The 27,953-nt window shown below is 50.7% G+C and overlaps 1 protein-coding gene across 4 annotated transcripts in view; it reads right to left on the bottom strand.

Moving 5' to 3' along the window:
• Nucleotides 1-27,953, bottom strand: part of Dync2i1 (dynein 2 intermediate chain 1) — a 77,360-nt gene that overhangs the window by 8,720 nt on the left and 40,687 nt on the right. For 2 of the 4 annotated variants that reach the window (XM_040291193.2, XM_013365649.4), the window contains 11 exons: nucleotides 25,085-25,214; nucleotides 21,172-21,344; nucleotides 20,121-20,283; nucleotides 15,820-15,933; nucleotides 15,670-15,731; nucleotides 15,117-15,168; nucleotides 13,060-13,120; nucleotides 9,689-9,788; nucleotides 9,371-9,502; nucleotides 6,923-7,146; nucleotides 2,920-3,526 (listed from right to left, as the gene is read on the bottom strand). In XM_040291193.2, the coding sequence (XP_040147127.2) occupies nucleotides 3,328-3,526; nucleotides 6,923-7,146; nucleotides 9,371-9,502; nucleotides 9,689-9,788; nucleotides 13,060-13,120; nucleotides 15,117-15,168; nucleotides 15,670-15,731; nucleotides 15,820-15,933; nucleotides 20,121-20,283; nucleotides 21,172-21,344; nucleotides 25,085-25,214 (1,410 nt within the window). In that variant the 3' untranslated portion in view covers nucleotides 2,920-3,327. Of the gene's footprint in view, nucleotides 1-2,919; nucleotides 3,527-6,922; nucleotides 7,147-9,370; nucleotides 9,503-9,688; nucleotides 9,789-13,059; nucleotides 13,121-15,116; nucleotides 15,169-15,669; nucleotides 15,732-15,819; nucleotides 15,934-20,120; nucleotides 20,284-21,171; nucleotides 21,345-25,084; nucleotides 25,215-27,953 lie in introns of those variants that run through there. The other 2 variants (XM_078040951.1, XM_078040950.1) reach the window with 1 other exon arrangement.

Raw genomic sequence — 27,953 nt, 5'->3', positions numbered from 1 at the left:
GAGCACGAGCTGAGCTCAAAAGCCAGCACCGTGGTGTGCGGCTCCCCTGAGAGGGGCCCTACAGGCACTGGGCGTTGTCAGGTAGTTCACGTAAAATGAACCCATCAAAAATGAACCCTTAAAAAGATAAGAGGCCAAATGTGGAGCGGGCTGGGAGGTGGCTCAGCGGGCGAGCCTCGCCTGGCATGCCGGGGCGCTGGGTTCCATCCTCACACCACGTCAATGTACAATAAGGCTATTCTGTCCATCTAAAACTTGAACATAAATGTTTTAAAACAGGTGGAGCCTCATCCCCTGGAACCAAGGCTGATCGTGGGTGTATTTTAAAACGCCCCCTCTTGGAAGAGCTTCCTGCAGGCAGGCTGGGCTTGAACTTCTGCCCCAGCCCGAGCTCACTCCTCCTGGGCTTGGTGGCCACGGCTCTGGCACCCTAGCAGTGGCTGCCCCCGTGTGGCTGGCTTTCCAGCACTGCACCCGACATTCACATGGGCTCGGCAGGACCTGGGCTGCGGTTTCTGCCAGCAGAGTCCTGGGAGGGAGCAGAGCAGCACTGCTCCCTAGAGGGAAGACCACGGCCCAGCACTCGCGGGAACCCAAGCCCTCGCCCCAGAGACCCCCCCCCCCCCAGAGACAGACACAGAGGAGAAGGAGGAAACCACCCACTGGCTTCCGGGAAGCCCCTCTATTCTTAGGTTGCATTTCTCCCAGGCTCTGTGACCCGCCACTCTCCTCTCCTGCTCCCCGGCCCTGTGACCCGCCACTCTCCTCTCCTGCTCTCCGGCCGTGGCTTCAGGCTGCTCCTTCCAGGGTCTGCGTGGTCAGCTCGTCCTCAGGAGCCACCTCTCAGACCCGACAGCAGGCCCATACCTCCTCCCACCCAGGTGGATGCTTTCCCAGCACAGATGGGAGCCACGTGGGCCTTCTGCCTGACAGTCCCTCAGATATCCCAACACACCAAGCGGGAAACAGCAGGAGAGACTGGGGCCACGGGCCACTCCACCCCCAGGTGTGGGCTCTCCCAGCAGCACGTCCATCTTGTGCTTAGGAGAGATCACTTCTGCACTGTGGACTGGTCTTTGGTCTTAGAATTTGACCCCTATTTGCATATTCCTGAGCATTTTGATGGAAATTTAGAAGGAATAGTATGTTGTTAACCCTCTTCTATGTGTTTCTGCAGGTTCCCACAAGTTAGGTTTAATAACCATTTCCTTAATCATCATTATTGGTCTCGGAGTGTATTTGGACCTGACCAGGTAAAATCAGTTAGTCACCCTCTTAAAACCAGGTTTAAATCAAGTGCAACTTCACAAACACGGACCTGGGGAGGGGCCAGAGGAGCACTGAGGGAAACCAGTGTCTGGTTCCAGGACTAAAATCCATGCAGGAGGCTGAGCAGGACAGCAATCAAGGCCAGCCTGAGAACTTAGCAGGACCCTGTCCCCACTGTAGAAAGGGCTCCCGTGCACACGACTCTGGGCTCAATCTGCAGCGCCACACACAGCCTCGGCATCAGGGGATGAGCCCTGTGTGAACAAGGGCTCAAGTGTCTCCATCCAGCACCTGCTGCAGGCACAGCACAGGCCCTGGGGCCAGTGAGGAGGGGGAGAGAGGGATGGTCCTCTAGAAGGAAAGGTGAAGACTCAGTAAGCTGAGAGTCAGATGACCACATCTGCCCTGGCGGGAAACGCACGGGAAGCCAGGAGACTCCTGGGGGTGCTCTGCAGAGACCCACCCACCACACCCGCTTGCTGGAGGGCAGAGGTGCTACGGAACACCCTGCTGTTTTCATGAGCTGGGGCTGCGCCACGACCCTGGGTCAGACCACCTTCTTTCTGGGGGTGGCCCGAGGGTCACTAAGGAAGGTATCACCAGGGAAGATAGCACTGCCACCTGACCTGAGGCCCAGAGGCCCTATTTTGAGGTGGGAGTGTGGAGGACAAACACTGTGGGCTTCTTCCTGCAGAGGTGGCTGGGGACAAGTTGCTTGGGCCTCTGCATTCCTGGATGGCTCACAAAGCATTGTCACAGGGCTCTGAGGGGGAGTGGAGGCCCTGCAGGGCAACAAGGGATGGGCGACGCCCCATCAGGGGGCCAGCCATGCGGCAGAGGGCACACAGTGCTGTCCGCAGGCCCACATGTGACCATGGGCCACAGAATGTCTGCAGTCTCAAAGGTGGTCTTCCCAGTTTCCCCCAGCAAGAGAGCGCTCAGGAAACCACCGCAGGCCTCCTGCGCGGCCGCATGGGGTGTGAAGTCCACCTGAGCTCCTCAGCAGGTGCGCAAGGGCCCTAGAGAGGCTTCAGGAAGAACCAAGGAGCCACTGGCAAGTCGGGAGGTCTCTGTTCTTGACTTCCCTGAAGGAAAGGACGCGACGGAGCATGGGGCTTGGCGCTAGAGGTGATTCTCAGGACCCGAGACTGGGCACCTGACTCAGAAGCACCACAAGACACCTGCGCTTCCATGAGCGGACTCACTGATCAATCCAAAGGCCTAAGCCCAGGCAAACACCTCCCACGTGACAAGAGCCATGTGGAGGAGAGTAGGACGGCGTGGCCTCGGTGGGGAGTGCCCAATTCTACCCAAAGCAAAAGAGGTCTGCAGAGGAAGAGCGAGGCACTGCGCCCTCACGTCAGGCAAGTCGGAACCTGAGGCTGAAACCTGCTCCCAGCACCCAGCAGGCCTCAGAGCAGAGGGCAGCCTGCTGCCTCAGCCCTCCACAGCACGTCCACCCCACGCCAGGACACAGGCCCACATGTCCACCTCACGCCAGGGGCACCTGGCCCAGAGGGCTCACACATGCTGCTTCTCCACAAAGAGCACTTTAATACCCAGGCACGATGCAGCTCTGCAGGTGACATACAAATCACGCCAAGCGATGCTGCCCAGAGAAGCTGCAGGAAGTCAGCCAGAGAGGCCATCTCAGTGAAGACGTCCCTTTTAATTTAGACATGTGTGTTTATCACTTTATGCACAACTAAGAAAACAGTCCATTACAATAAATTTTCATGGTAGACTGTTTAAGATCTAGTGATAAATGTGATAATATTTTAGTTATTCTAAAAATAACTAGAAATACTCCCAGAAAAGAGCATATTGGACTTAACTCGATATTTCCTTTGAAGTTTAGTGTACAATAAAATGTTCTTTGGTTTCTCTTCCAAAATAGTGACTTACTTCAAGGGAATACAGAAATAACACTCTGTAAAACGAATCATGTATGGAATCCGCTTCTTCTACGTACACAAACACAAGGGAACACGGTGCCCAAGGTCCGGTGTCGGGTCATGGGTCCTCGACGCGGGTCTGGCGGGAGCCCTGGACACGCCCTCAGGCAGACAGGCCGCCTTCCTTCCGCAGGGCTCCCTGCAGGAGCAGGCGCAGCCGGCTGTGCTCGTCTGCCTCCGGGGACGTCCACTGCCTCTTCAGGTACTGGATGTCCACCTTGCCCGAGGCTCTGGCAAGCACCAGGGCCTGGAAGCTGCCACTGGCCTTCTCTGGCTGCCCCATGACGGTCATGGTCACCACCCTGCGGGGGAGAGGGGACATGAGCAGAGGAGCTGGTGGCCACCAGGGGACCTGCAGTGATCACAGGGTCTCCCATGGTGGCCACCTTCTGCAGCGTCCACGTCAGATGAGAAGCCAGACCAGGGTAACTGTGGGAAACTAGCCCCGTCCCGTGGGCCCACCTCTGCCACCCAGGCACAGCAGAGCCACACCAGGACTCCTGTGCCCTGGGAGCCATGGCCTGAGGGTGGCCCTCTCAGGGTCACTCCCTCCCTACTGCCGGCCCCTGAGGCCAACCATAGCATCTGGGGGTCAGGAAACCAAGCCTTAAAGGAGCAGACCAGGGAAAGCCAAGTAGCCGGAGCTCTCAGTGACGCCCGACACCTCCACACCACTGCCCATCAACTCACCAGAAACACAGGGAGACCTAGCTGACCGCGGGGAAGCCTTCACAGAGGCTCCCTGACCTCAGGACCGTACGGTCAACACAACGTGGTCCATGGATGAACCATTTCCAGGTGCTCTTTAAAAGCCACTTAGGGCCGGGTGCAGTGGCACACGCCTGTAATCCCAACAATTTTGAGAGGCTGAGTCAGGAGGATCACCAGTTCAAGAATAATCAAGGCGGACTGGTGAGACCGTCTCAAAATAAATTAAGAAGGGCGAGAGATGCAGCTCAGTGGCAGAGCCTCTGGGCTCAAGCCCAGCACTGGGATAAATCCATGACATTTAAAACACATGCATCAGCACAGGTCAGCACCATCACTGACCATCTTTTCAAAGGTCCTTCAGATGTGCAAGCTGGACGGAGCAAAGCAGAAGACAGAAAACCAGGACCAAAGTCTGAGTCCAACCCTCGGCGCCCCACAGAGCACCACCAGCTCCAGGGCTGGGGCTGGCCAGAGGATCCGGGAGCTGCCCGTCCTCCAGGCATGGGCTGCCCAGCTGCTCCTGGGCCACAGGAAACAGGAGGCTGGTCATCACCGCCAGCCCAGCTCTGAAGTGTCAGGCACTCCCTGGACCCAACCCACGTGCCTTCCCTGTAAGAGCTACTCGGCTCCTCCTGTTCAGTCCTTTAAAGCTGAAGAAAGAAAATTCAGCACAAGGATCACTTCTTCAACTTGGAAGCTGCTGCCAGACATTTAAACAGGAGCTCATGGAAGAGCACGTTCTGTCCCACTCCAGCAAAGTGAGGAAATGCATCCCAGCGGCCAGCTCTTTCCTGTGAGCCCCTAGGGCAGATGCCCCTAAAAGCCCAGGCACGCCAGACCCCCTGGACGGTGTGCAGAGGCCTCCCAGAGTGTCACTAGGCGCACAGCCAGAGACGGGACCAGTGACCGAGGCACACCCTCCTGCGTGGTAAGGGGAATGCCAAGGGAGAGGGTTCCCTGGCCAGCCCCATGGAAGTACCTTCTCAGAATGGCCAGGGAGGACCAGGAGCTATGTGGGAATAGAGGCTGGGGAGGCTGAAGAGCTGGGCAGGAACAGAAGCCACGGAGGAGTATGCCCATGTGGCTCCTCGTCCTCCCTGGCCTCCCAGGCCTCCATTCTCACGGGGCTCCTCACCCCTCCTGGCCTCTGTTCCTACACACCGAGCCTCCTCACTCCTCGTCCACTGTGTGTCCTGCCACCAGAGAAAAGCCACTCCCAATCTGCTTTACGCTACAGCAGCACTGGGCACATAGTCGGACTTCCTGCAGTAACAGACCAAGGAAGCATTATGCACTCATGTCAATCACAGTCCCAAGTTTGATGTGCTTTTTTGTTTCTGCTTTTTGTTTTTGAGACGGGGACTACATTGCCCAGCTGGCCTCCAACTCCTGGGCTCAAGCAATCCTCCTGCCTCAGCCTCCAAGTGTTGAAACCACAGGCGCACCACCCACTGGCACCTGACACATTTTTAATAATTAGAATAATGTCAACATACCTAGCAAGTGAACTAAGAAAATATAATTTTTTAAATTTTTTCAGATCTTATCAGCATATCCCTAACCTTCTATCAAATGGTTATCTCCTTCTAACCATTTTTATCCTCTTCATTCCTTTACAAAAGAGCAGTGGTACTTCCTCCCAATTCTCACAAACCATCACAGAGAAGTTACTGAAAATAAAGGTGAAATCTCAAGAAAAAAGCGCAGGTGAAAAGACAAACTGAGGTCAAGAGTGCCGCAGTCTGGCTGGGCACAAATAACCGGGTCACGAGCCACCTGTAGGTTCAAACAGGAACTCCTTTATTGCCCGAACCCCACGGGAACTCTAGAACTCCACAGGAACTCCGCGAGAACCAATGGGAACTCCACGGGAACTCCGAGGGAACTCTGCGAGAACTCAAAAGTAGCGGGCACCCGAGGTAGCAGGAGCCGCCTTATTTTAGTAGCAGAGATTTATATACACAACTGAATACACAGCTTGCCCCAGTCCAGCATCATCCAGTTACAGCAATCAGTCATTATCTTAATGATTATACTCAGCTTAACTTAATTATCATCATCTTAATGGCTCGCTGGCGCTACCCCTCAACCACTCCTTCTGGCAAAATGCCAGGCGCCATCTTGACCTGGTTGTGGCTCTCAACACAAGAGAGAACCCTTGGCAATGAAAGCTTCTGTAAATATCTATGCTTTGAAACAGACAAAACAATGGCAAATAATTATTTAAAAGTAGTATCTGGGCAGGGTTTTGGCTCAGTGGCAGAGCACTTGCCTAGCACATGTGAGGTCCTGAGTTCGATCCTCAGCACCACATAAAAATAAATAAAATAAAGGTACCGCGTCCAACTACAACTAAAATAACATAGAGATATTAAAAAATAAATAAATAAAGTAGTATCACTGACAATGCACATCTTAAATTCACACTAAATAGATTTCACCTGGGCCGTGGGACACAGGGGCCCTGAGGGTCTGAGCGGAGCGTCACTGGGGGTGGGCCAGCGGGTCACACAGCACACGTGCATCCCTATCTAGAGACCAGCAGCAGCACTCTCAGGCGTCCTGAGTTCCTAAGATGGCTCACTAGCTCAGAGCTCACAGGAAGCTGCTTCTTCCCTTCTGCAGGGATCGTGACAGACCACACTGCCCTCTGAGTCTTCCAACCCACAGAGACCTGCACTGACTGTGTGATGACACCGGGGCAGCTGCTCCAAGACCCTGGCTGACAGACAAGGCAGGCTGAACCCGAGGCAAGGGGACTGGGGGGGGTCACCTGGGCCGTTGCTGGCGGGCAGAGGCCCACAGGAGCTCTGAGCCTTCCGGGCAGGCTGGCGGTGAACCAAGTGTTCTACATATATGAAGTGTACTTTAAGTTATAAATACATCATTACAGTCCGTCACACCCTTAAAGTGTGGCCATCCTATGTAAATAAGTTACGTAAGCAGAAAGGGGGGGGGGTGCGGCGGCTCCCGGGCTTGGCACTCACCTGTCTGGGGAGACGAGCTGCGTAGCCACAGGGCCCAGGTCACTCTGCAGAAGGTCCCACACATAAATCCTCGAGGCATCATCCTGCACCAGGAACACGGCGGGCCTCGTGGGGGACCACTGCAGTGCCCTGATGGCGCGGCCCCCGGTGCTGTGGTCCCACTGCAGCAGCGGCTGCGCAGAGGTGAGCTGGTGCAGCCTGATGCTGCCATCCGAGCAGCCGGCCTGCGGCAGGAAGGCAGTGTCACCCTTTTAACCCACCCCGGGGCCAGGGAGCCTCCCAAGCACTGACGTCCCTCAGGTCATGCAGCACAGAGCAGTTGACTTTGTGTTTCACAGCTGCTCAGCCCTCACGCACCACACAGGTGAGTGCCCGCCTGCAGTCTGCACCCTCCCCACAAGGGCATTCCAGCAAGGCACAAACAGGCGGGTGCCATGAGCGGGCGGACTATCACTGGTTCAAGCATAAGCTGATATGTTTGGCTTTGTGGAAGTAAATAACTCGCTTTTTAAAAAATGACATATGACCACATCAATAACATGGTTACATATTCCCCCCCATCGAAATTCCTATAAAAGAAAACTGGATTAATAAAAGACCAAATTTATAAGAAGAAGATTAATTACTTTTTACTCTATTTAATACTTCACATACTGTAAAAGAAAGAGAAAAAAAGAGAAAGAAGAGAAAAGCAACAAGAATGGGAGTAGAGTTCTAAAATGAAATATAAACAAACAAACTTAAAAACCTATATTCCAAATAAGCAGCACAGATCCACAGGAGGGGGAGGGGAGAGGGGGAGGGGGAGGGAGGAGGAGGAGGGAGAGGGAGGGAAGGGGAAGGAGAGGGAGGAGGAGGAAGGGGAAGGACAGGGAGGAGGAGGGAGGGGGAGGGAAGGAGAGGGAGGGGGAGGGAAGGGGAAGGACAGGGAGGAGGAGGGAGGGGGAGGAGGGAGGGAGCGGGAAGGGGGAGGAGGGGGAGGAGGGAGAAGGAGGGAGGGGGAGGGAAGGAGAGGGAGGGAGGAGGGGGAGGGAGGGGGAGAGGAGTGAGGGAGGAAGGAGAGGGAGGGGGAGGGAGGGAGAGGGAAGGGGAGGAGGGGGAGGAGGGAGGGAGAGGGGAGGGGGAGGAGGGAGAAGGAGGGAGGGGGAGGGAGGAGGGGGAGGGAGGAGGGGGAGGGAGGGGGAGAGGAGTGAGGGAGGAAGGAGGGAGGGAGGGGGAGGAAGGAGAGGGAGGGGGAGGGAGGAAGAGGGAAGGGGAGGAGGGGGAGGAGGGAGGGAGAGGGAAGGGGGAGGAGGGGGAGGAGGGAGGGAGAGGGAAGGGGGAGGAGGGGAGAAGGGAGGGAGAGGGAGGGAGGGGGAGGAGGGAGGGGGAGAAGGGAGGGAGAGGGAGGGAGGGGGAGGAGGGAGGGGGAGGAGGGAGGGGGAGGAGGGAGAGGGAAGGGGGAGGAGGGAAGGAGAGGGAGGGAGAGGGAAGGGGGAGGAGGGGGAGGAGGGAGGGAGAGGGAAGGGGAGGAGGGGGAGAAGGGAGGGAGGGGAGGAAGGAGAGGGAGGGGGAGGCCTGAGCAGCTGCTGAGCCATATCCCTTCTTCCTGACTCAGGACCCACACAGCAGGATCCTTTACAGAGGCTGGAGGGCTGTGGGTTGCGGCTGAGCAGCTGCATCCCAGGTGGCTGCTGGGGTCTGTATACAGTACTCTGCACAAGGGTACCAAGAGGTGGGGACCTTCCCAGGCGAGGTGGGGACTATGGGGTTGACGGGGCACAGCAGCGAGCCCTGGGAGGGATGGTGCCCACTAACAAGAATGGGTGGAAAGAAGAGGTGGGCTCTCAGGACTGTGACATGGAGGGCTGGCAGGGCTTGTATTCCTTAAACTCTAAATAGTTCGCAATTGAACACAGTATTTCTTAAGAGAGTCAGATTTTGACCTAATTTACTTTAATTTCTTTGTTATTAATATCATATTTCTCTATATCACTGACACCTAACACATAATTAACTTATAGCCCAATGAATGATGACCTTTCGAGTTTCCCAATAGGTCACTGTATTGTGCGTCCCAAACAGGTAAATAACACCAACTCTGGCTCCCAACTCAGGCCAGCCCAGGACATCCCTGGTCTTGCCTGAGGCTGGGCTGGGGCTGTAGCTCAGTGGTAGAGCTCTTGCCTAGCACACGTAAGGCACTGGGTTTGATCTCCAAACAAAAATAAATAAATAAGAAAAGGGTATCGCATCCAGCTATAACTAAAAAGTTTTTAAAAAGGAAAAAAGTGCTATAAAAAGAGACTTCCTTGTGTTGGGGTTGTGGCTCAGGGGTAGAGCGCTTGCCTCGCATGTGTGAAGCCCTGAGTTTGATCCCCAGCACCACATAAATAAATAAGGGTTTCATGTCCATCTACAACTAAAATAATATTTTAATAAATAAATAAATAAAACAGACTTTCTTACCAAGAATACTGTTTCTCCAAATGGTGAAAAATCAATCACGTTGACTTTTACTGGTCTTATACCACATTGCTGAGGTCGGAATAGTTTGGGAGATACTCTCAAGTCTTGTCTTGTGCCGTGGCTTATAAGACCCTAGTAATAAGATGAAGAGTGGCCAAGGAAAACTTAGGTATAAGGTTGGGTAAAGTCAATATGCTTGAAAAAATTATTCCACATTATAATAAAAGCAAACAGTGAGTTAATGTCAAATAAACCATATACTATGCAACTTTGGGAGCGAGGGATGAGTGGTAGAATGAAATGTAAGATACTACTCACCACATCTGTGCCAACAATAAAGTGATTAGGATCCGAAGGCAGAAATCTGACACTCAGTGTTTGTGTGGGCCCCCAGAATTCAATCCCTTGATGGGAAAGGCTGGGGAAAGAAAGTGGACATTAAGATGGTGTGTTTTGGAGCCCTAAGGATAACTGACAATCTCGACACTCCCCTAGCATGACGGCACACTGCCTGACGCGAGCCGGCCAGGCCACGCCTCCTGGGTGGTCTCGCCCACTGGGCTTCCTGTTCGCACACAATTGGTGATTTTTTTTTTTTTTCTTCTTTCGGCAGTTTATTCAGGCCCTTGATATTCTTTTTTTTTTTTTTTTTTTTTTTTTATTGTTGGTCGTTCAAAACCTTACACAGTTCTTAATACATCATATTTCACAGTTTGATTCAAGCGGGTTATGAACTCCCAACTTTACCCCGTATACAGATTGCTGTATCACATCAGTTACCCTTCCATTGATTGACATATTGCCTTTCTAGTGTCTGATGTATTCTGCTGTCAGTCCTATTCTCTACTATCCCCCCTCCCCTCCCCTCCCCTCCCCTTTTCTCTCTACCCCTTCTACTGTAAATCATTTCTTCCATTTGTATTATCTTGTCTTACCCCTCCATTACATAGATCTTGATATATCATATTTCACATTTTGATTCAAGTGGGTTATGCACTCCCATATTGCCCCTTATACAGCTTGCAGAATCCATCATCTTGTTCACCAATTTTTTCTTCAGCTCTGTCGAATATGCTGCTTAACCGTGTGTCATGTAAAGGCACAGGAACAGCAGTTTCGTTTCTAAAGGTTCTGGGTGGTCCATCGATTCTGTGTGCTGCACTGTGTGGGCTACTTCCTCATGCCTATAGTTCTTTCCGTTTTTGATTGTGAACTCATCTTTGGCATACAGCTTATGGGAACCCCGGGAGCCCCAGTTTGTAAAAGCAGCCCTTCCCCCAGGCAGTCGTGCCTCCGTCTTTGACAGTCCCTTCTCACTTGAGGTTCTCATGCCCACACCCAGGATGGAGTCTAAGTTCTCCCAAGCTCCCGTCTTCCCTCAGCTGCAGTGAAGCTGTCTACGTTTCTGTCACACTGAAGGGGCACTGAGTTGCAGGTTGCCATTAAGAGGGTCCAGTCTGGCTCCCAACTCAGGCCAGCCCAAGACATCCCTGGTCTTGCCTCAGGCTGAAGCCCAAAGTGCACAGTGAAGGCCCAAGACAGCTCAGTCTGGTAATGGACTCGGGGCTGTCACACGTCAGCTCAAAAGGCTACTACACTAGGTTCCCTCCTGGTCCTTGCATCTAGAGGTTCTCCTTCTATTTGATTTTTTAAGTTGTAAATAGACACATATCTTTATTTTATTTTTTAAACATCTTTATTTTATTTATTTATTAGTATTTATGTGGTGCTGAGGATCGAACCCAGGGCCTCACATGCGCTAGGCAAGTGCCCTGCCACTGAGCCCCAACTCCAGCCCTCTTTTTAAAAATTATGATGTTTTGTTGAGGTTCTTCCCTTAATGCACAGCTGCTGCCCTGGTCAGAAGTGAGGAGTCTGGATTTCTCTCGGATCCTGTCCGGCTCCTCCTCACACATCATGGCTGACACCACCTCGGGCCTCCAGCTGTGGCCCTGCTGTGGTACTCATTGCCTCTGGCCCCCTACACTCCACGGCTCAGACTGCCCCCTGCACCCCACCCTGCCCAGGCCTGCCTTTCCCCACAGAGCCCTTCCTCCTCCTGCTGCTCATCTTCAGAGCACACCCTACCACCACCCACCTTAGGAAGGCGGGCCACGAGGCTCTTCCCTCCTGAGCACGTCAGTGAGTCCCGGGTCTTCAGTGCTGCCCTCCTCAGCCTCTAAGGGGCCTCCTACCTGATCTCCCCAATTCTACTCTCCCTTCCTCTGTTCCAAACTAAAGATGCTGCCAGGTTGATCATCCTAAATGACAAGGAAGCTCTGCCAGCCCTGCGGTGTCCTATCACCTAAACCTGCCAGCAGAGCAAGCAGATGCACTAGGGTGTCCACTGACTGCTCTCCGTCCCTCCACATCAGATCCACTGGCAGCTCTGAACACACCATGCATCTTCGGATCTTGGGGCCTCCCATGTACTATTCTCTGGAGCCAGAACACACCAACTTCCATTCTTCAAAGGTCAAGCTCAGTGATCACCCTCCACAAAGTCACATTCACTCTAGCTTCCAAGGTCCCCTCCTGTGCACTCCACATGTCTGTTCATGCTGAAGGACACTTCCTGCTCTCTTATAACCATGGAGGACAAGCAATGGCTCCCAGATACCCTCTTCAGTGGCAGGCTGGCAGGGGTGCTGAGGGCAGATGGTTGCAGAAGCTACTTCAACCAAGGAGACACATGCTCCCAGGGACACCTCTTTTGGTTCTAGAAGGCTGCTGGGCTCAGTGCCCTGGGCCAGGGAGGCTCCATGTCAGGGCTCCTCCTTGCAGCAGGTCCCACTATTTCCCATGGACCTCCAGGAGGCATTGCTAAGAGTGGTGGGACAGGGCATCAGATACATTAGCTACTTTCCTCCAAAGAGCACAAAAAGTCTCAGAGAAATTTATAGTCACAATAAATGCAATGCATGGCATGAAGTGAGAAGGGCCACACAGAGGAAGAAATGGTTAAAGGAAGACCAGCAAGGGCACTGTTCTGACTGCGCGTCTGGGACTGCCGGAGATCATGACGTCTGGCACTGCAGTGCATCCGATGACTTTACAAACTAAGTAATTCACCTTCATAACTGCATTTAAACCAACTGAGGTCGATTTAAAACTGCTAAGCATGTAGGAGTTCATTAAGACAACTCAAAGCTGTTCTGTGAGGTGAAGAGTGCTCAAAGGCTCCAAGATTTTCCCAGGGTTTTTGCATGTTGAAAGTTAGGCCTGAGTCATGAGAAGTCCAACATGGAACATGTAAGTACCACCAATAATAGCTGTGCATTCACTAAGAAGTGTATGTCATGTTAAGTTATGTGACTGAAAGTAGAAATGTACGTCTCTAAATAACACTTTCCATCACTGTTTCTGGTTTCTGAAACTTCATCTAAGTTAAACTTCAGGGCTGCCTTAGAAGAGATGAAAAACAGTGAAGTAGCATCAATTTATATGACAGAAAACATTTTTGATCAAAAAAACATTAGCTCTATACATGGAAGTTATATTTATTACACTGATTTGTTACTAATAAATTAACTACTTTCATAAGCAAAAACAGTAAAAAATTCGATACAAAAACAGAGTGTAAGAAAATATGCTTTCACTACAAAATCCAGCAAGGCATCTGCTGCACATGCAACATCTGCAGGAGTCTCCTGAGATGGGGTGCCTCGCGTGAAGCCACACGGTCTCACCTGTCGCCCACCTGCAGCGTGGCACTGTGCACCAGCTTGATCCTCCCTCCAGGGATGAGACCTAAAAAGACGGGCAGAACGGGTGCACCTCGTCACCTGGAGTCACGCTCACTGCCTAAACGTCATCTCAAACAGTGCCACAGTGCAAACGACAGGTGAGGTGCGCGTGCCCTGCCGAGGATCACAGGGGACTCTGACCCTGGAGCCTCCTGCCTCCAGGTGCAGCAAGAGCAGGGGCAGCACCCTTCAGCCCACAGCAGCAAGCCCCGTCTGCAAGTCCCCCAGGGCCGTTCAGAACCTACTGACGGAACTGGGGCCTCCGGCTCCTCCAGCCTCCCTCACTGCCTCTCCTTGAACAACAAACATGAGGACTCCCAGGGCCGACCCCATCCTGCTTTCCCTCCCCTCGTTCTCCAAAGTGCGCACAGCCACCACACTGACCCTCAGACATGAGCCGGCTTAGCCTCCTTGCTACTCCCAACACCATCCTCCCTTTTTAAAATTACTGCCCGAGAGGAACAGAGACCCATGCGATTCTGAGCAGAATATTGCCTAGAATATCGCCTGGAAGCAGCTAAATGAAGATGCTGTGAGGTGGCAGGGCCCTGGCACGCTGCCATCATGTGGTCTAACTGCCTGGCACCTCTGCGGCAGGTGTGCCCGTGAGTCCTGGCTCACGCTTCTCCAGAGACACCTCTCTGACCCAGCCTGGTCCAGATAGCTCCGTGTCCTAGCATTACACCCTAGTCCCCATCTACAGCTCAAATCTCCTCCCCACCGTTTCCCTGGCACCTGGGACTGGACCTGCAGAGTCCATTTCAGAAAGGAATAAAAGAAAGACATGGCTTCAGTCCACAACAGGCCACAGTGGGAGGGCCTCAGGACAGCCTGGCACCCTGCACTCTGCTGCCAGGGAGCACCCTCCCTCCTGAGGGCACAGTGGTGAGGCTGCTGGGGATCTGCAGAAGTAGAACACACGAAGCGTGTGTTTCACAGCAGGCACATGCCTCGATCCCTGCATGACATTTCACATGTGCCTCAAAATGTTTTTAGGCAAACTAATGCTATTCCCAGCTGCCTGTGTCTGCGGGCAGTGCTTCACAGGGGCCATCAGCAGCAAGGCCTGCCTCAACAGGCTCAAGCCACAGGGTCCTCCTGCTTGGGAGAGCAGGCCAAAGGCAGGCCGGCCCAGCAGGGACAACAGCAAGGTATGCTGAGCAGGAGGGACGAGGGCTGACGGCGAGGAACACGCAGAGGAGGCACAGGGCTCCTGTGTTCTGAGGAGCCGAGGTTGTGAGCATGACCTGACAGACCACAGCCCAGACAGGTCAGCACGGGGGATGGCGCGCGGCAAGCAATGCGGTCTTGTTTCCCCCAGAAACCCCGCGGTGCAGGGCGTCCGTCTGGCAGGGGCAGCCACATCTGCTCCGTGAGGCCAAGAGCTCCTCCCTCACTCTGAAGAGCAGGAACAAAGTCCAAATCACTCCTACTGCTTCCCAAAGCCACCCAGGGACAAACAAGGGAGGCTATGTCACTGAAAGAGGCTGAGGCAGTCCAGCTAGGCCACAGCTACCACAGGACCCAAGTGTTCTGTGACCTCTGCGCCGTCCTGGCATCTAGAACCACACCACGAAGCATCAAAACTGCCAATGACCCCCATCACTTCTGCCCCACGCCCTGAGGCGTCCAGGAGGGCCACACTGTATAGGAAGAGCCCCAAGTGGGCCAGGGCTCGGGCAATGGATGGCACATCTGCTCCCAGCTGAGGCCGTCTGAACTCTGCTGCCCTTCCCAGCGCCTGAACGCAGAACACAGAGGTCCTCGACTGACCCCACAGAGCAGAGTGATAGGCAGCTGCAGGCAGGACTGACCAAGCTACAGGAGAAAGCATTTGGTCAGTGCTATGAGGTGCCACTCCACAGCTGGTAAGGTGCACAATCTACAACTTCATTTTTCAGGTAGCTAATTACACATTTTCAAAGCAGGTAGAGATATGTTTGATTTCTAATTGTTTCAGCAAATACTGACTAAAGTTAATTTTTTAATTTAATAGTTACCTAAGTCACTTATCGAGCCTGCCATATCCGCCTTTGGTAATTCAACAACCACCTAAAATAAAACAATGAAAATGAAGATGACATATTTTACAATTAGGAAACAATTGAAGCAGAATATGGCTCTGATTAGGAGAGCACAGGGTCCTGAAAATATAACTGCCCCAGAAAACAGGCTGGCGGTCAGCTCCAGGACCGACATACTGACCGCTTAACGCCATGGGCCCTTCCTTCTGCTCGCTACACTCTCCTCCCTCAGGGACTTGCTCAGCAGGTCCCATGGCCTACAGGACGAGTCCTGATGTCGCCCTCCCACAGCTCTCATTCCATGTTCGCACAGGCTGGCAGGAGCGGCTACCAAGTGGCCAGGCAGGCCCTAGACTTGCTGGGTATAAGATCCTGAGTCCCCTGCCCACACCACTCCAAACCCAGGTCACTCCTGCTTCCCCCCTGCATTGTGTCCTCTCTCTCCCAGGCCCATGCCCTCGATCCAGGTGTTTTTTCTACTCCAGCCTTCCGTTTGGCCAGTGGGCATGGCCTGGGGCCAGCAACTCACCCACATATTGAGAACCCCGCTGTCATCCAGGGAGGCCACGTGGAAGGACAAACCCGACGTTTCTAAGGAAGCCAGAGACAGAGAAAGCAGCAGCTTTAACCCGGGCAGCCCGTGGGTCCCTGCTCTCGCGGGCTGAGGGGCGGCACGAACCTTCCTGGGCAGAGAAGGGCGAGAGCACCAAGCTCTGCTTCCGGCAGACGGACGAGGAGACGGCCTCCAGGGCCTGCAGAGGGCTTCGGTGGCTCACTGAGGTAAGGACTCCGTCTGGAATGAACCCGCATCAAATGGCAGAAACACAAGCAGGTCAAACAGGACAACGATGGAGGTGCTTCTGGGTCTGAAACACCCAGCTCCTGCCGCAGGCCCCCAAGGACAGCCCGAGGCCGGGACAGACCAAGCAGCATCATTAGGAAACAGACACGATTCTAGAAACACCTGAGGAGGACGAGAAGTCCTCACTGCCAAGAGCTCACTTAAGACTTTGCAGGTTTTACTGACAATAGTTAGATAGCAAATAAAATGAAACCATTACTTTGTATTCAGTGGCCTCTGAACCCAGGGGTCCCTCACCCATGCATTCAACCACGCAGACTGAAAACCCTCTGGGGGAAACCTTACCATAGTGACCACAGGGCCCTTCTTACCAGGACTCCCACAGGGCACAGCAGCTGGTCACGTAGTATTTGCACTATCTTACACACCAAGTCACGGGAGATGGTATCAAGTCCAGGGGCCGTGTGCACAGGTACACACAAACACCACAGGGCCTCGTGTCAGAGGCATGAACACCTGAGGACCAACCCCACCAAGACTGAGGGACTACATCTGGGTCAGAGATTTAGTGTTTTGAAAACAGTGCTAGACTCAAGAGTTAGAAAACGCAGAAATAAAAGATTTATTTTGGAGCCTAATAACTCCTTGCCTGAGGCATGTAAATAAACTTATGTGTTCTTCTCCCTGTCTAAAACACAGACATATCTATTCATCCATGGTCACACATATGCATATGTGCATATGTGTGTGCACATATAAATGCCATCAAAACCCACAAAGCACCTATAAATTAAAACACTCTCAAAAGCCGCAGTGCCTCCCCACTGCTTTCTCTATGCACAAGCAGAGATACACATGGCACATAAACAGAAAGGCAGCATGTATGTGGATTAAAATGTCATGGGAGGCATTTAGGAAATAGGAATTTTTAAAGTGCTACTTAGTCAAGAGAAAGAAAATGAGTCTCAAAATGGAGAAAAATATTTGCAAAACACATACCTGACCAATGGTACAGAACAGAGGACACAGAGAACAACCCACATAGATACAGTTCTCTCATACTAGACAAAGGTGCCAAAACATACACTGGAGAAAAGACAGCCTCTTCAACAAATGGTGCTGGGAAAACTGGAAATCCATATGCAGCAAATTGAAATTAAACCCCTATCTCTCACCGTGCACAAAACTCCACTCAAAGTGTATCAAGGACCTGGGAATTAGACCAGAGACCCTACATCTAAAGAAAAAGTAGGTCCAAATCTTTACCATGTCATGTTAGGCCCCAACATCCTTAACAAGACTCCTAAAGCACAAGATATAAAATCAAGAATCAATAAATGGGATGGATTCAAACTAAAAAGCTTCTTCTCAGCAAAGGAAACAATCAATCAGGTGAACTGAGAGCTTATATTGTGGGAGCAAATTGTTGCCACACGCACGTAAGAGCACTAATCTACAGGATATATAAGAACTCAAAAAAACTTAACACCAAAAATACAAACAACCCAATCAATAAGTGGGCTAAGGAGCTGAACAGACACTTCTCAGAAGATGATATAAAATCAATCAAATATTTGAAAAAATGTTCAACATCTCTAGTAATTAGAGAAACGCAAATTAAAAGTGCTCTTTCATCTCTCTCCAGTCAAAATAGCAGTTATCAAGAATACAAGCAACAATAAGTATTGATGTGGTTGTGGGGGAAATGCACACTCATACATTGAGGTGGGACTGCAAACTGGTGCGGCCAATCTGGAAAGCAGTATGGAGATTCCTTGGAAAACTGGGAATGAATCACCATTTGACTCAGCTATCCCACTCCTTGGTCTATACCCAAAAGACTTAAAAACAGCATATACTACAGTGATGCAGCCACATCAATGTTCATAGCAGCAAAATTCACAATAGCCAAACTGTGGAACCAACCTAGATGCCCTTCAATAGATAAGTGGATAAGAAACTGTGGTATATATACATAATGGAATATTACTCACCAATAAAAGAGACTAAAATTATGGCATTTGCAGGTAAATGGATGGAGTTAGAGAATATCATGCTAAGCGAAGTAAGCCAATCCCAAAAAACCAAAGGAAAAATGTTTTCTCTGATAAGTAGATGCTAATCCACAATGGGGAGGGACATGGGTTGAGTGGAGGATCTTTGGATCGAGCAAAGGGGAGAGAGAGAAGGAGAGGGGGCATGGGGATAGGAGAGATGGACATAATTACTCTAGGTACATATGTGATCACACAAATGATGGGAGCCTACTTCGTGTACAACCAGAAGTAAAAAATTGTGCTCCATTTGTGTACAATGAATCAAAGAACATTCTGCTGTCATGTATAACTGATTAGAATAAATGAAAAAAATATTAAAAATCTAATTTAAAAAAAATGGACAAAAGACCTCAACAGACACCTCGCCAATAGGATGCATGGGTGTCACACAAACGTCTGGAAAGGGCTCCACCATGCCTCACGAGGAGGCGCCACTGTGCCCCTGGCAGGACACCAGGATCCAGTCTCTGGGGAGGACGTGGTGGCCCAGGAGTGCTGGTGGCTGAGGGAGGGAATGTCGACCGTGGTCCTATCCAATAAAGATTTCTTATATGCAAAAAAAGCAGACCCCAACTAACACCCCTCACCATGCCCCAAATTAGCAGAAGTAGAGCACAGATTTAACTATAAAATCTAGGATCACACAACTTCTAGAAGAAAACATAGGGGACACTGTTGGCAAAGCAGTTAAGCAAAAATTGCTTAGATGTGACACCAGACATAAAATAATAAAAGATTGATGATTGAATTTCATCAAATTTAAAATGTTTTCTGTCCTTCTAAGACAATGTTATGAGAAAAGATAACCAGATTGAGAGGAAGTATTTACAAAACCTGCCAGTTATACCCAGAATACACGAAAACACTCAGGACATAAAGGTCTGGGATTCAGCTCAGTGGTCAAGTACTTGCTTATCTTGTGCAAGGCCCTGGGTTTAATCTCCAGGACAAAAGAAAAAAAAAAAACCTTAATAAGGAAACAACCCAATAAAAAAAAAAAAAAAGGAAAAGCCTTCGACAGATGTCACCCACACAGACTCAGGGTGACGAATACACACGGGCGTGTGCTCGACGCCACAGCCATTCAGGAAGGGAAGATCACCATGAGACATGTTCATCAGAAGCCACCCCAAAAGTTCCCATGAGGTGCTGGTGAGGACGCAGAGTGCCCGAAACCCTCACACCCTGTGGCAGTGCACAATGGCTGACACTCTCGGATAGGCTCCTGGCACACTTACTCACAACCACCAACACCTGGAGTCAACCACAAGTCCAGAGTGGCTCAGGGGAGTATCTACACAAGGGACACCTTCAGCAAAGCAGTGAGCTGCAACACGCAGCAGCACAGGAGTCTCAGCACATGGCTACTGCACAAGTCCAGTGCTTTGACATCTGGACAACCCAGAGCCAGGACAGAACCAAATCAGTGGCCGGGAGGACCACAGGTGGGTTCTGAATGTGAAGAGAGAAGGGCAGGGACCAGAGAGACCGGCAGGAGTGAGTTGAGGGCCGGGGGCTGAGCCCTGGCAGCAGGGCTCCGGCCCCTCCAGGGAGGCACTGTGGCACTGGATCAGACAGCGGTCTGGGGCAGCTGCCCACGTAGTCAGTGTGGCCTCACACACAGTCACCTTCCGGGGCAGCAGGGACACAGCTATCGTGACAACTAAACGAGCAGGTAGACACAAGGGGCTGGGGAGAGTGCTGGCTCCAGGAAGTGACTGCGAGTGCTGTGGTGGTGGCAGGCTGGGTGACAGGAGACTGGCCTCCGGGGAGGGTGGCCGCTCTGGCCTGGCATCCCCAGACTACCCTCACTTTCCCCCTGCCAGCACAACCCACCATGCCACAGGCGCACACACACCACCGAGCCCTCAGCTAACCGTCTTGTCGAGGATTTTAGGGACCCACAAACTTCATATGAAGGAAGATTCCAATCCTTCTTGGCTGCTGCGCCAGGGTAACTTGAGTAAATATTTTTTCTACTTATCGAATGCCTCCCTTGCCCCTGGATGGGATCCCAGCTTCTGGATAATCTGAATGAATGAATGCCAGTCAATTTAAAACTTCAGTCTCAGCTCTGGCGTGGCTTCCCAGAGACCCCAGCTTGGCAGACAGGACACTGACCGGTGGAAAACGTGGCCGCCCTGAAGGTCCAGCAGCAGTCACTCAGCTCAAGGTGACGGTGAATCCTGGAGTCTTCTCTTAGGTCCCACACCACCACTGAGCCATGTGCTGTTCCAGCAAACAGCAGAAATGCCTTCAGAGGGCTAAAGCAGCAACACGTGACCTGAAAGGAAAACACAGGGGCTGACGCCCGGGCAGCAAGGGACTGGCCCACGGCAGTCGGGTCTGCTCGTCCCACACTGGCGCCTGCTCACTTGACCCAGAGGGACGTCCCAGGTGGCTGTGTCTGAGAAGCTGAAGGACCTAGTGAATGCAGACAGAATGCTTGGTTTCCTCAAATGGACAGTAGGGACAAAGTCCCCCTCTAGGACTTTGGACTACATGATAGCCGCATGAGAGATGCTCGACTGTCACTTCTTCTCAATGCAATTCACTGGGCTTCAAAACAGACCATCCCACCCTGAGTCACCTCAACTACACCCTGTGTTGCAAAAAGTCTTAACATTCAATTCCCTAAAACTGGTACCTGTGAAAGTTACTCCTCCCTATGGCTTTGGAAGAAATCAAGGAACACAAAAGTAGGACATTTTCCTAATTAAAGGGATATGAATGTGAAGGGGCAGCTCTTCCCCTGGACTGTCAGTAACCAAGAGCATAAACACATGAAGGAGGGCATGCCCAAATAAGTGACAGGGGTGCAAAGCCACTTCAAGAACCTCAGGAAAACAGGAAACCTCTAACGTGCCCCACAGTGCCAGCCAAGGAGGAAGTCCTAGGGTCCAGTGTCGTGCCCAGGTTGGCCAGTGGTTCCAGTAAGCCCACAACTACACTCACTTCCAAGTTCTCGACTGGCCAAGAGCCTGCTCTCTGACTCCTAGGACTCTCAATCTGAGTGGATCCTGTGAACTAAGGATTTCTGGAGTTGAAGCAAACACACCCCTGTGTCTTGCCAGCCCACAGCAGGGCTGAGGAGAGCTGTGCAAGACGGGAGTCACGTGGCCTCTCCTCTTCTCAGCACCCCCAGCAAACACGCCTCTCCTCCTGCATATACCTCAGACTCACAAATCAGGACCTTCTGGGGCCCTGAAGGCTGCCAGATGTCCCATACACAGAGGATGTATCTGCAGTCCAACAGCTGGGCGGAGGCCTTTGCAGGTAGATCATGGACAGAGACCACGGTCTGCCTTTGTACTCGAGAGGCATGCAAGCAGGATACTTTTCGATCTGGGGAAAAGATAAGAAAAGTATGTTTGCATCTTAGCAATTTGCTGGAATCCATGTTAAATTAACACCCAGAACCCTCAAATAAATTTCAACCTAATGAAGAAACAAACTGAACACACACTGGTAATGGCCACAGCCAAGGTGAGCACGTGACCTTCCAGGCTGGCCATGCAGCCAGGGCATCACACCTCTTCTCAGCCACAAGCTTGCACTCAGGAATCAGCAGCTCAGGGCAGGAGGCGCAGGACTGAGCTACGCTGATCCCTTGTGAGGACATTACCCTTAGGAACCTCAGTTCTCTTAAAACAGCCTGCCAGGAACACCGCAGACTTGTCTCTTCCAGTGAGGTAGAGCTGAGCTCTGCTCCAGATGCTGCTGGATAAAAGCAAATGGAACCAATTCCAGGCTTCGGTGTTGTTGGAGTTTGCTGTGCCCCCAAATCAGCAGAAGATACTGACGGAGGGGAGAGAGCAGGATGTCAGGTAAAAGCTGCTCAGTCACAGACAAACAGCACTGCAGGGAGGGATGTGGGGAGCACAGAGGACTGTGCCAGACCACCAAGGCATACATACCCCACACCCATGGATGCCACAGCCCATGACATCCATACCTGGGCCACCCTGTCACAGGCATGTGGGCACAGCCCTCCTGGGCCCTCCACAGAAAATTCCAGGTCCTTCTCCAGAAAAAATGCCTCAATGGCTTTGTTTCTTAACCATTTAACACGTGTAGAACCTGCTACCATTTTTATATTTTTTTGCATGTTGTGCTGGGATTCCATCCAGGAGCTCTATGGGTCTATGGGCAATTTTCCACAGTGGTTCTCGGAAACACGTGCACCATTCTATAGCAGAGTTCTCTGTTCAGTGCCAGCAGGAGGTCTGCACTCTGCCACTCCAGTGACCTCACCTGGCTCTGTGGGCCCAGGCCTACGTTCCCCACAGCCTGCTTCCTCATCTGGCTTCACCCAGGGAGGCCCCTCTCCAGAAGCTGTCTGTGGCCTCTCCATGGAAGGCCTCCCTTTCTAACACAGCCCAAGTCCTTGGTCAGCAGTCTGCAGTCTATCTCAACACCAAAACCCAAGTTCCAGGTCAGCAGTCTGCGGTCTATCTCAACACCAAAACCCAAGTTCCAGGTCAGCAGTCTGCGGTCTATCTCAACACCAAAACCCAAGTTCCAGGTCAGCAGTCTGCGGTCTATCTCAACACCAAAACCCAAGTTCCAGGTCAGCAGTCTGCGGTCTATCTCAACACCAAAACCCAAGTTCCAGGTCAGCAGTCTGCGGTCTATCTCAACACCAAAACCCAAGTTCCAGGTCAGCAGTCTGCGGTCTATCTCAACACCAAAACCCAAGTTCCAGGTCAGCAGTCTGCGGTCTATCTCAACACCAAAACCCAAGTTCCAGGTCAGCAGTCTGCGGTCTATCTCAACACCAAAACCCAAGTTCCAGGAGGGCAGCATTTTCGCCCCACTCACTGCTGAATCCACCCCGTCATCGTGCCTAGGACACTGTGCACACCGAGCCCTCACCCAGGGACACGTGCTTTAGGAGTGATGATAGCAGTGAGCAGATTCCACGGAGACTGAAATATCACTGCCTCTCACCACAGACTGGGAGAAAATGAGCCAAATCCTAAGTTCACAAAGGTGAAGCAACCCACCCACTCTGTCAGATTCCTCTTCCCCATCTCATTTTCCTTCTTTTATCCCAATATTCATTTTGCTAAAACACAAAAATTAGCCAACCAGAAAACCTCTGCTGACACTGGTGGCCATGAGGGATGCCAGGCACAGGTGTGAGCCAGGCTTCCACTCTGCTGTCACAGCTGTAGTCTGCTTCTCTGTGTGTGCTGCTGCGCTGTTGATGCTACAGGTTCACAGATTCACTATTTTTCTAACAGGATCTCTTTTGTTTAAGATAAACAAAATGGGGAACACAAAAACCATTTGACCCAGCTATCCCTCTCCTCGGTTTATACCCAAAGGACTTAAGAACAGCATATACAGGGACACAGCGACATCAGTGATTATAGCAGCACAATTCACAATAGCTAAAGTGTGGAGCCAACCTAGATGCCCTTCAGTGGATGAAGGAATAAAGAAAAATGTGGCACTTATACACAATGGAATTTTACTTAGCAGTAAAAGAACACAAAATCATGGCATTTGCAGGAAAATGGATGGACTTGGAGAATATGGTAAGTGAAGTTAGCCAATCCCAGAAAACCAAATGCTGAATGTTTTCTCTGATGTAAAGAGGCTGACTCATCGTGGGGGTGGGGCAGGGAACATGGGAGCAATAGGTGAGCTCTAGATAGGGTAAAGGAGAGGGAGGGGATGAGAGGGGGCATGGGGGTAAGAAGCAGGAATGCAATGGACATCATCACCCTAAGTACACGGATGAAGACACGAATGGTATGACTCTACTTGTGTACAACCAGAGACATGAAAAATCGTGCTCTATTTATGTAATATGAATTGAACTGCATTCTGTTGTCATATATAACAATTAGAATAAATAAAATAAAAAGAAGATAAACAAAATGCTCTCAAGGAATAGTAAGATTTATTTAAATTAACGTAATTTTCCCAAACATTAAAAGACAGAGGAATGTACACAACTCAACCTACAAATAGCAGGCGGGGATAGTAGAGAATAGGACTGACAGCAGAATACATCAGACACTAGAAAAGCAATATGTCAATCAATGGAAGGGTAACTGATGGGATACAGCAATCTGTATACGGGGTAAAGTTGGGAGTTCATAACCCGCTTGAATCAAACTGTGAAATATGATATATTAAGAACTGTGTAATGTTTTGAACGACCAACAATAAAAAAAAAAAATAGCAGGCGGAAAAGAAGACATTTCTAGAACAAGTAGTACCAGATGCTCAGCCTCACACGTGCCTGAGAGCATGCTCACAGTCTGATCTCTCAAGGAGAAGCGACTTTGAGGCACTTTCCCCACAAACCTGGGCCATAATTGCCAAGAGCTACCTCCCTAGACACTTTTTTCAAAGGTAAAATGTTATTAGCTAAAGAAATTTACCGTCTTTGCAATTTCAGTTCATTTAAAGTAATTTAATTACATGCCAACATGACTTTTTTTTTTAATATTTATTTTTCAGTTCTCAGCAGACACAACATCTTTGTTGGTAGGTGGTGCTGAGGATCAAACCGGGCCGCCCACATGCCAGATGAGCACTCTACCCTTTGAGCCACATCCCCAGCCCCTCAACATGACTTCTTTGCTAGTCTGTGATTCATTTGTTTAGCATTTACTTTCTATAGCCATGACTTACCTTAAACATGTAAATGAGTATCTCTGGGTCACAATGAGCATCTCACACCTGTGTCTAAGTCAACAATGCAACACCCTCAAGCTATTCTAACTGTTTCATTAGAGAAATCAAAAGAAAAAGAGTAAGTGAAGGAATAGATTCTGGAATTAAAACAAATATAGACGATCTCAGTTTTCATTCATTTAAATAATTCCATTATTTAAGTTACTAAAAGCTATCTTTGATCAGCAAAAAAATTTGATAATCATAAATTTAACCTACATATTTTGGAAAAAAAACCCCTAAATATTCACTTTTCAGTGTGGCACAAATAGAATCTGTCTCTATATACAATAAATTCTATTGCATTAAAATAGAAGTAAAACTAAAGATCATTCCATAAATATAAATGTTTACTGGTTGGAGTAAAAACAAACTCACTGAAGACCCCTTACTTTCAAGAAATGGCAGGCCAGTGTCCACCTGAGAAGAGCTATCACTAATGCTCAGGGTGTGATCTGCGGCCCTGAGGCTCCAGACCGGCTCACCAGCCAAACGGTCCTCTTCAAGCAAAACAGCAACCACCTAGCAAAGATGGGGAAGCAGTCATTATGGTAGGAAGCTTACAATATACACGCTTTTCAAAATATTACTTTTCATCTTAACCATTTCTGTAAACAAATGCTTGGCTCCATGATGACACACAAAAAAAAAATTTTAGGGCTTTGGTTGTGCCTCAGTGGTACAGAACTTGCCTAGTACAGAATTTCCCCTGGGTTCCATGAGAACCCAAGGGAATGTGTGTGAGGCACTGGGTTAGGTTCTAAGCACAACAAATAAATAAATAAATAAATAAAGGAAAGGTCCATTAACAATTTAAAATTTTTTTTAATGTACAGATAGGCGTGGTGGTGCATGCCTGCAATGACAGGAACTTAGAAGACTGAGACAGGAGGATCATGAATTCAAAGCCAGTCTTAGCAGCTATAAGGTGCTAAGCAACTCAGTGAGACACTGTCTCTGAATAAAATAGAAAATAAGGCTGAGAAGGTGGCTTAGGTAAAGTGCTCCTGAGCTCAATCCCTGGTACAAATAATTTAAATAAATAAAACTAAATTAAAATTTAGAAATGTATAGCTTTTTCTTCATAATAGCACAAATTAAAAAAAATATCAAAACATACATATGCCAAGAAAAAGCTACACTTTTTTCATATACGTATTTTCACTAAATATACTGCTCCAAATTATGAAATAAGAAAAAACTCAAAATCTTAAATACCCTTCAACAACAAACACTGAAGAACCAACAGAACAACAGCTCTCTTTTTCAAAGGGTTGACGAAACAGCACAAAATAATGGCAAATGACAAGAATGGGTAACCCTAAGGATTTGAGAGAGATCAAAAGACGAAGAAAACTTGGCATTGAGATACAAAAGAAACCTTAACTAAGAACGATAGGAAGGAACAAAAAATAATGGAAAGGTGTATTCCATATATATATGTGATATGTCAAAATCAAATCTACTACCATGTATGGAAAGGCACGGAGGTTTAGGAACCCAGAGGAATAAGGAGGGGAGGAGAGGCTCCATGAGAACCCAGGGGAATGGAGGGGGGGAGGAGACCCCATGAGAACCCAGGGGAATGGAGAGGGGAAGGAGACTCCATGAGAACCCAGGGGAATGGAGAGGGGAAGGGGGGCTCCATGAGAACCCAGGGGAATGGAGAGGGGAAGGGAGACTCCATGAGAACCCAGGGGAATGGAGAGGGGAAGGAGGCTCCATGAGAACCCAGGGGAATGGAGAGGGGAAGGAGGTTCCATGAGAACCCAGGGGAATTAAGAGGGGAAGGGAGACTCCATGAGAACCCAGGGGAATGGAGAGGGGAAGGGGGGCTCCATGAGAACCCAGGGGAATGGAGAGGGGAAGGAGACTCCATGAGAACCCAGGGGAATGGAGAGGGGAAGGAGGCTCCATGAGAACCCAGGGGAATGGAGAGGGGAAGGGATACTCCATGAGAACCCAGGGGAATGGAGAGGGGAAGGAGACTCCATGAGAACCCAGGGGAATGGAGAGGGGAAAGGGGCTCCATGAGAACCCAGGGGAATGGAGAGGGGAAAGGGGCTCCATGAGAACCCAGGGGAATGGAGAGGGGAAGGGATACTCCATGAGAACCCAGGGGAATGGAGAGGGGAAGGGAGACTCCATGAGAACCCAGGGGAATGGAGAGGGGAAGGGAGACTCCATGAGAACCCAAGGGAATGGAGAGGGGAAGGAGACTCCATGAGAACCCAGGGGAATGGAGAGGGGAAGGGAGACTCCATGAGAACCCAGGGGAATGGAGAGGGGAAGGGAGACTCCATGAGAACCCAGGGGAATGGAGAGGGGAAGGAGGCTCCATGAGAACCCAGGGGAATGGAGAGGGGAAGGGAGACTCCATGAGAACCCAGGGGAATGGAGAGGGGAAGGAGACTCCATGAGAACCCAGGGGAATGGAGAGGGGAAGGAGACTCCATGAGAACCCAGGGGAATTAAGAGGGGAAGGAGACCCCATGAGAACCCAGGGGAATGGAGAGGGTAAGGAGACCCCATGAGAACCCAGGGGAATGGAGAGGGGAAGGAGGCTCCATGAGAACCCAGGGGAATGGAGAGGGGAAGGGAGACTCCATGAGAACCCAGGGGAATGTAAAGGGGAAGGAGACTCCATGAGAACCCAGGGGAATGGAGAGGGTAAGGAGACCCCATGAGAACCCAGGGGAATGGAGAGGGGAAGGAGGCTCCATGAGAACCCAGGGGAATGGAGAGGGAAGGAGACTCCATGAGAACCCAGGGGAATGGAGAGGGGAAGGAGACTCCATGAGAACCCAGGGGAATGGACAGGGGAAGGGAGACTCCATGAGAACCCAGGGGAATGGAGAGGGGAAGGAGGCTCCATGAGAACCCAGGGGAATGGAGAGGGGAAGGAGGCTCCATGAGAACCCAGGGGAATGGAGAGGGGAAGGAGACTCCATGAGAACCCAGGGGAATGGAGAGGGGAAGGGGGCTCCATGAGAACCCAGGAGAATGGAGAGGGGAAGGGAGACTCCATGAGAACCCAGGAGAATGGAGAGGGGAAGGAGACTCCATGAGAACCCAGGGGAATGGAGAGGGGAAGGGGGCTCCATGAGAACCCAGGAGAATGGAGAGGGGAAGGGAGACTCCATGAGAACCCAGGAGAATGGAGAGGGGAAGGAGACTCCATGAGAACCCAGGGGAATGGAGGGGGGAAGGAGACCCCATGAGAACCCAGGGGAATGGAGAGGGGAAGGAGGCTCCATGAGA

This window comes from Ictidomys tridecemlineatus, chromosome 2, assembly GCF_052094955.1.
Source record: "Ictidomys tridecemlineatus isolate mIctTri1 chromosome 2, mIctTri1.hap1, whole genome shotgun sequence".
NCBI classification, from domain to species: domain Eukaryota; kingdom Metazoa; phylum Chordata; class Mammalia; order Rodentia; family Sciuridae; genus Ictidomys; species Ictidomys tridecemlineatus.
Note: the sequence above shows the minus strand (reverse complement) of the source record. Positions and strands in the feature narration are given on the sequence as shown.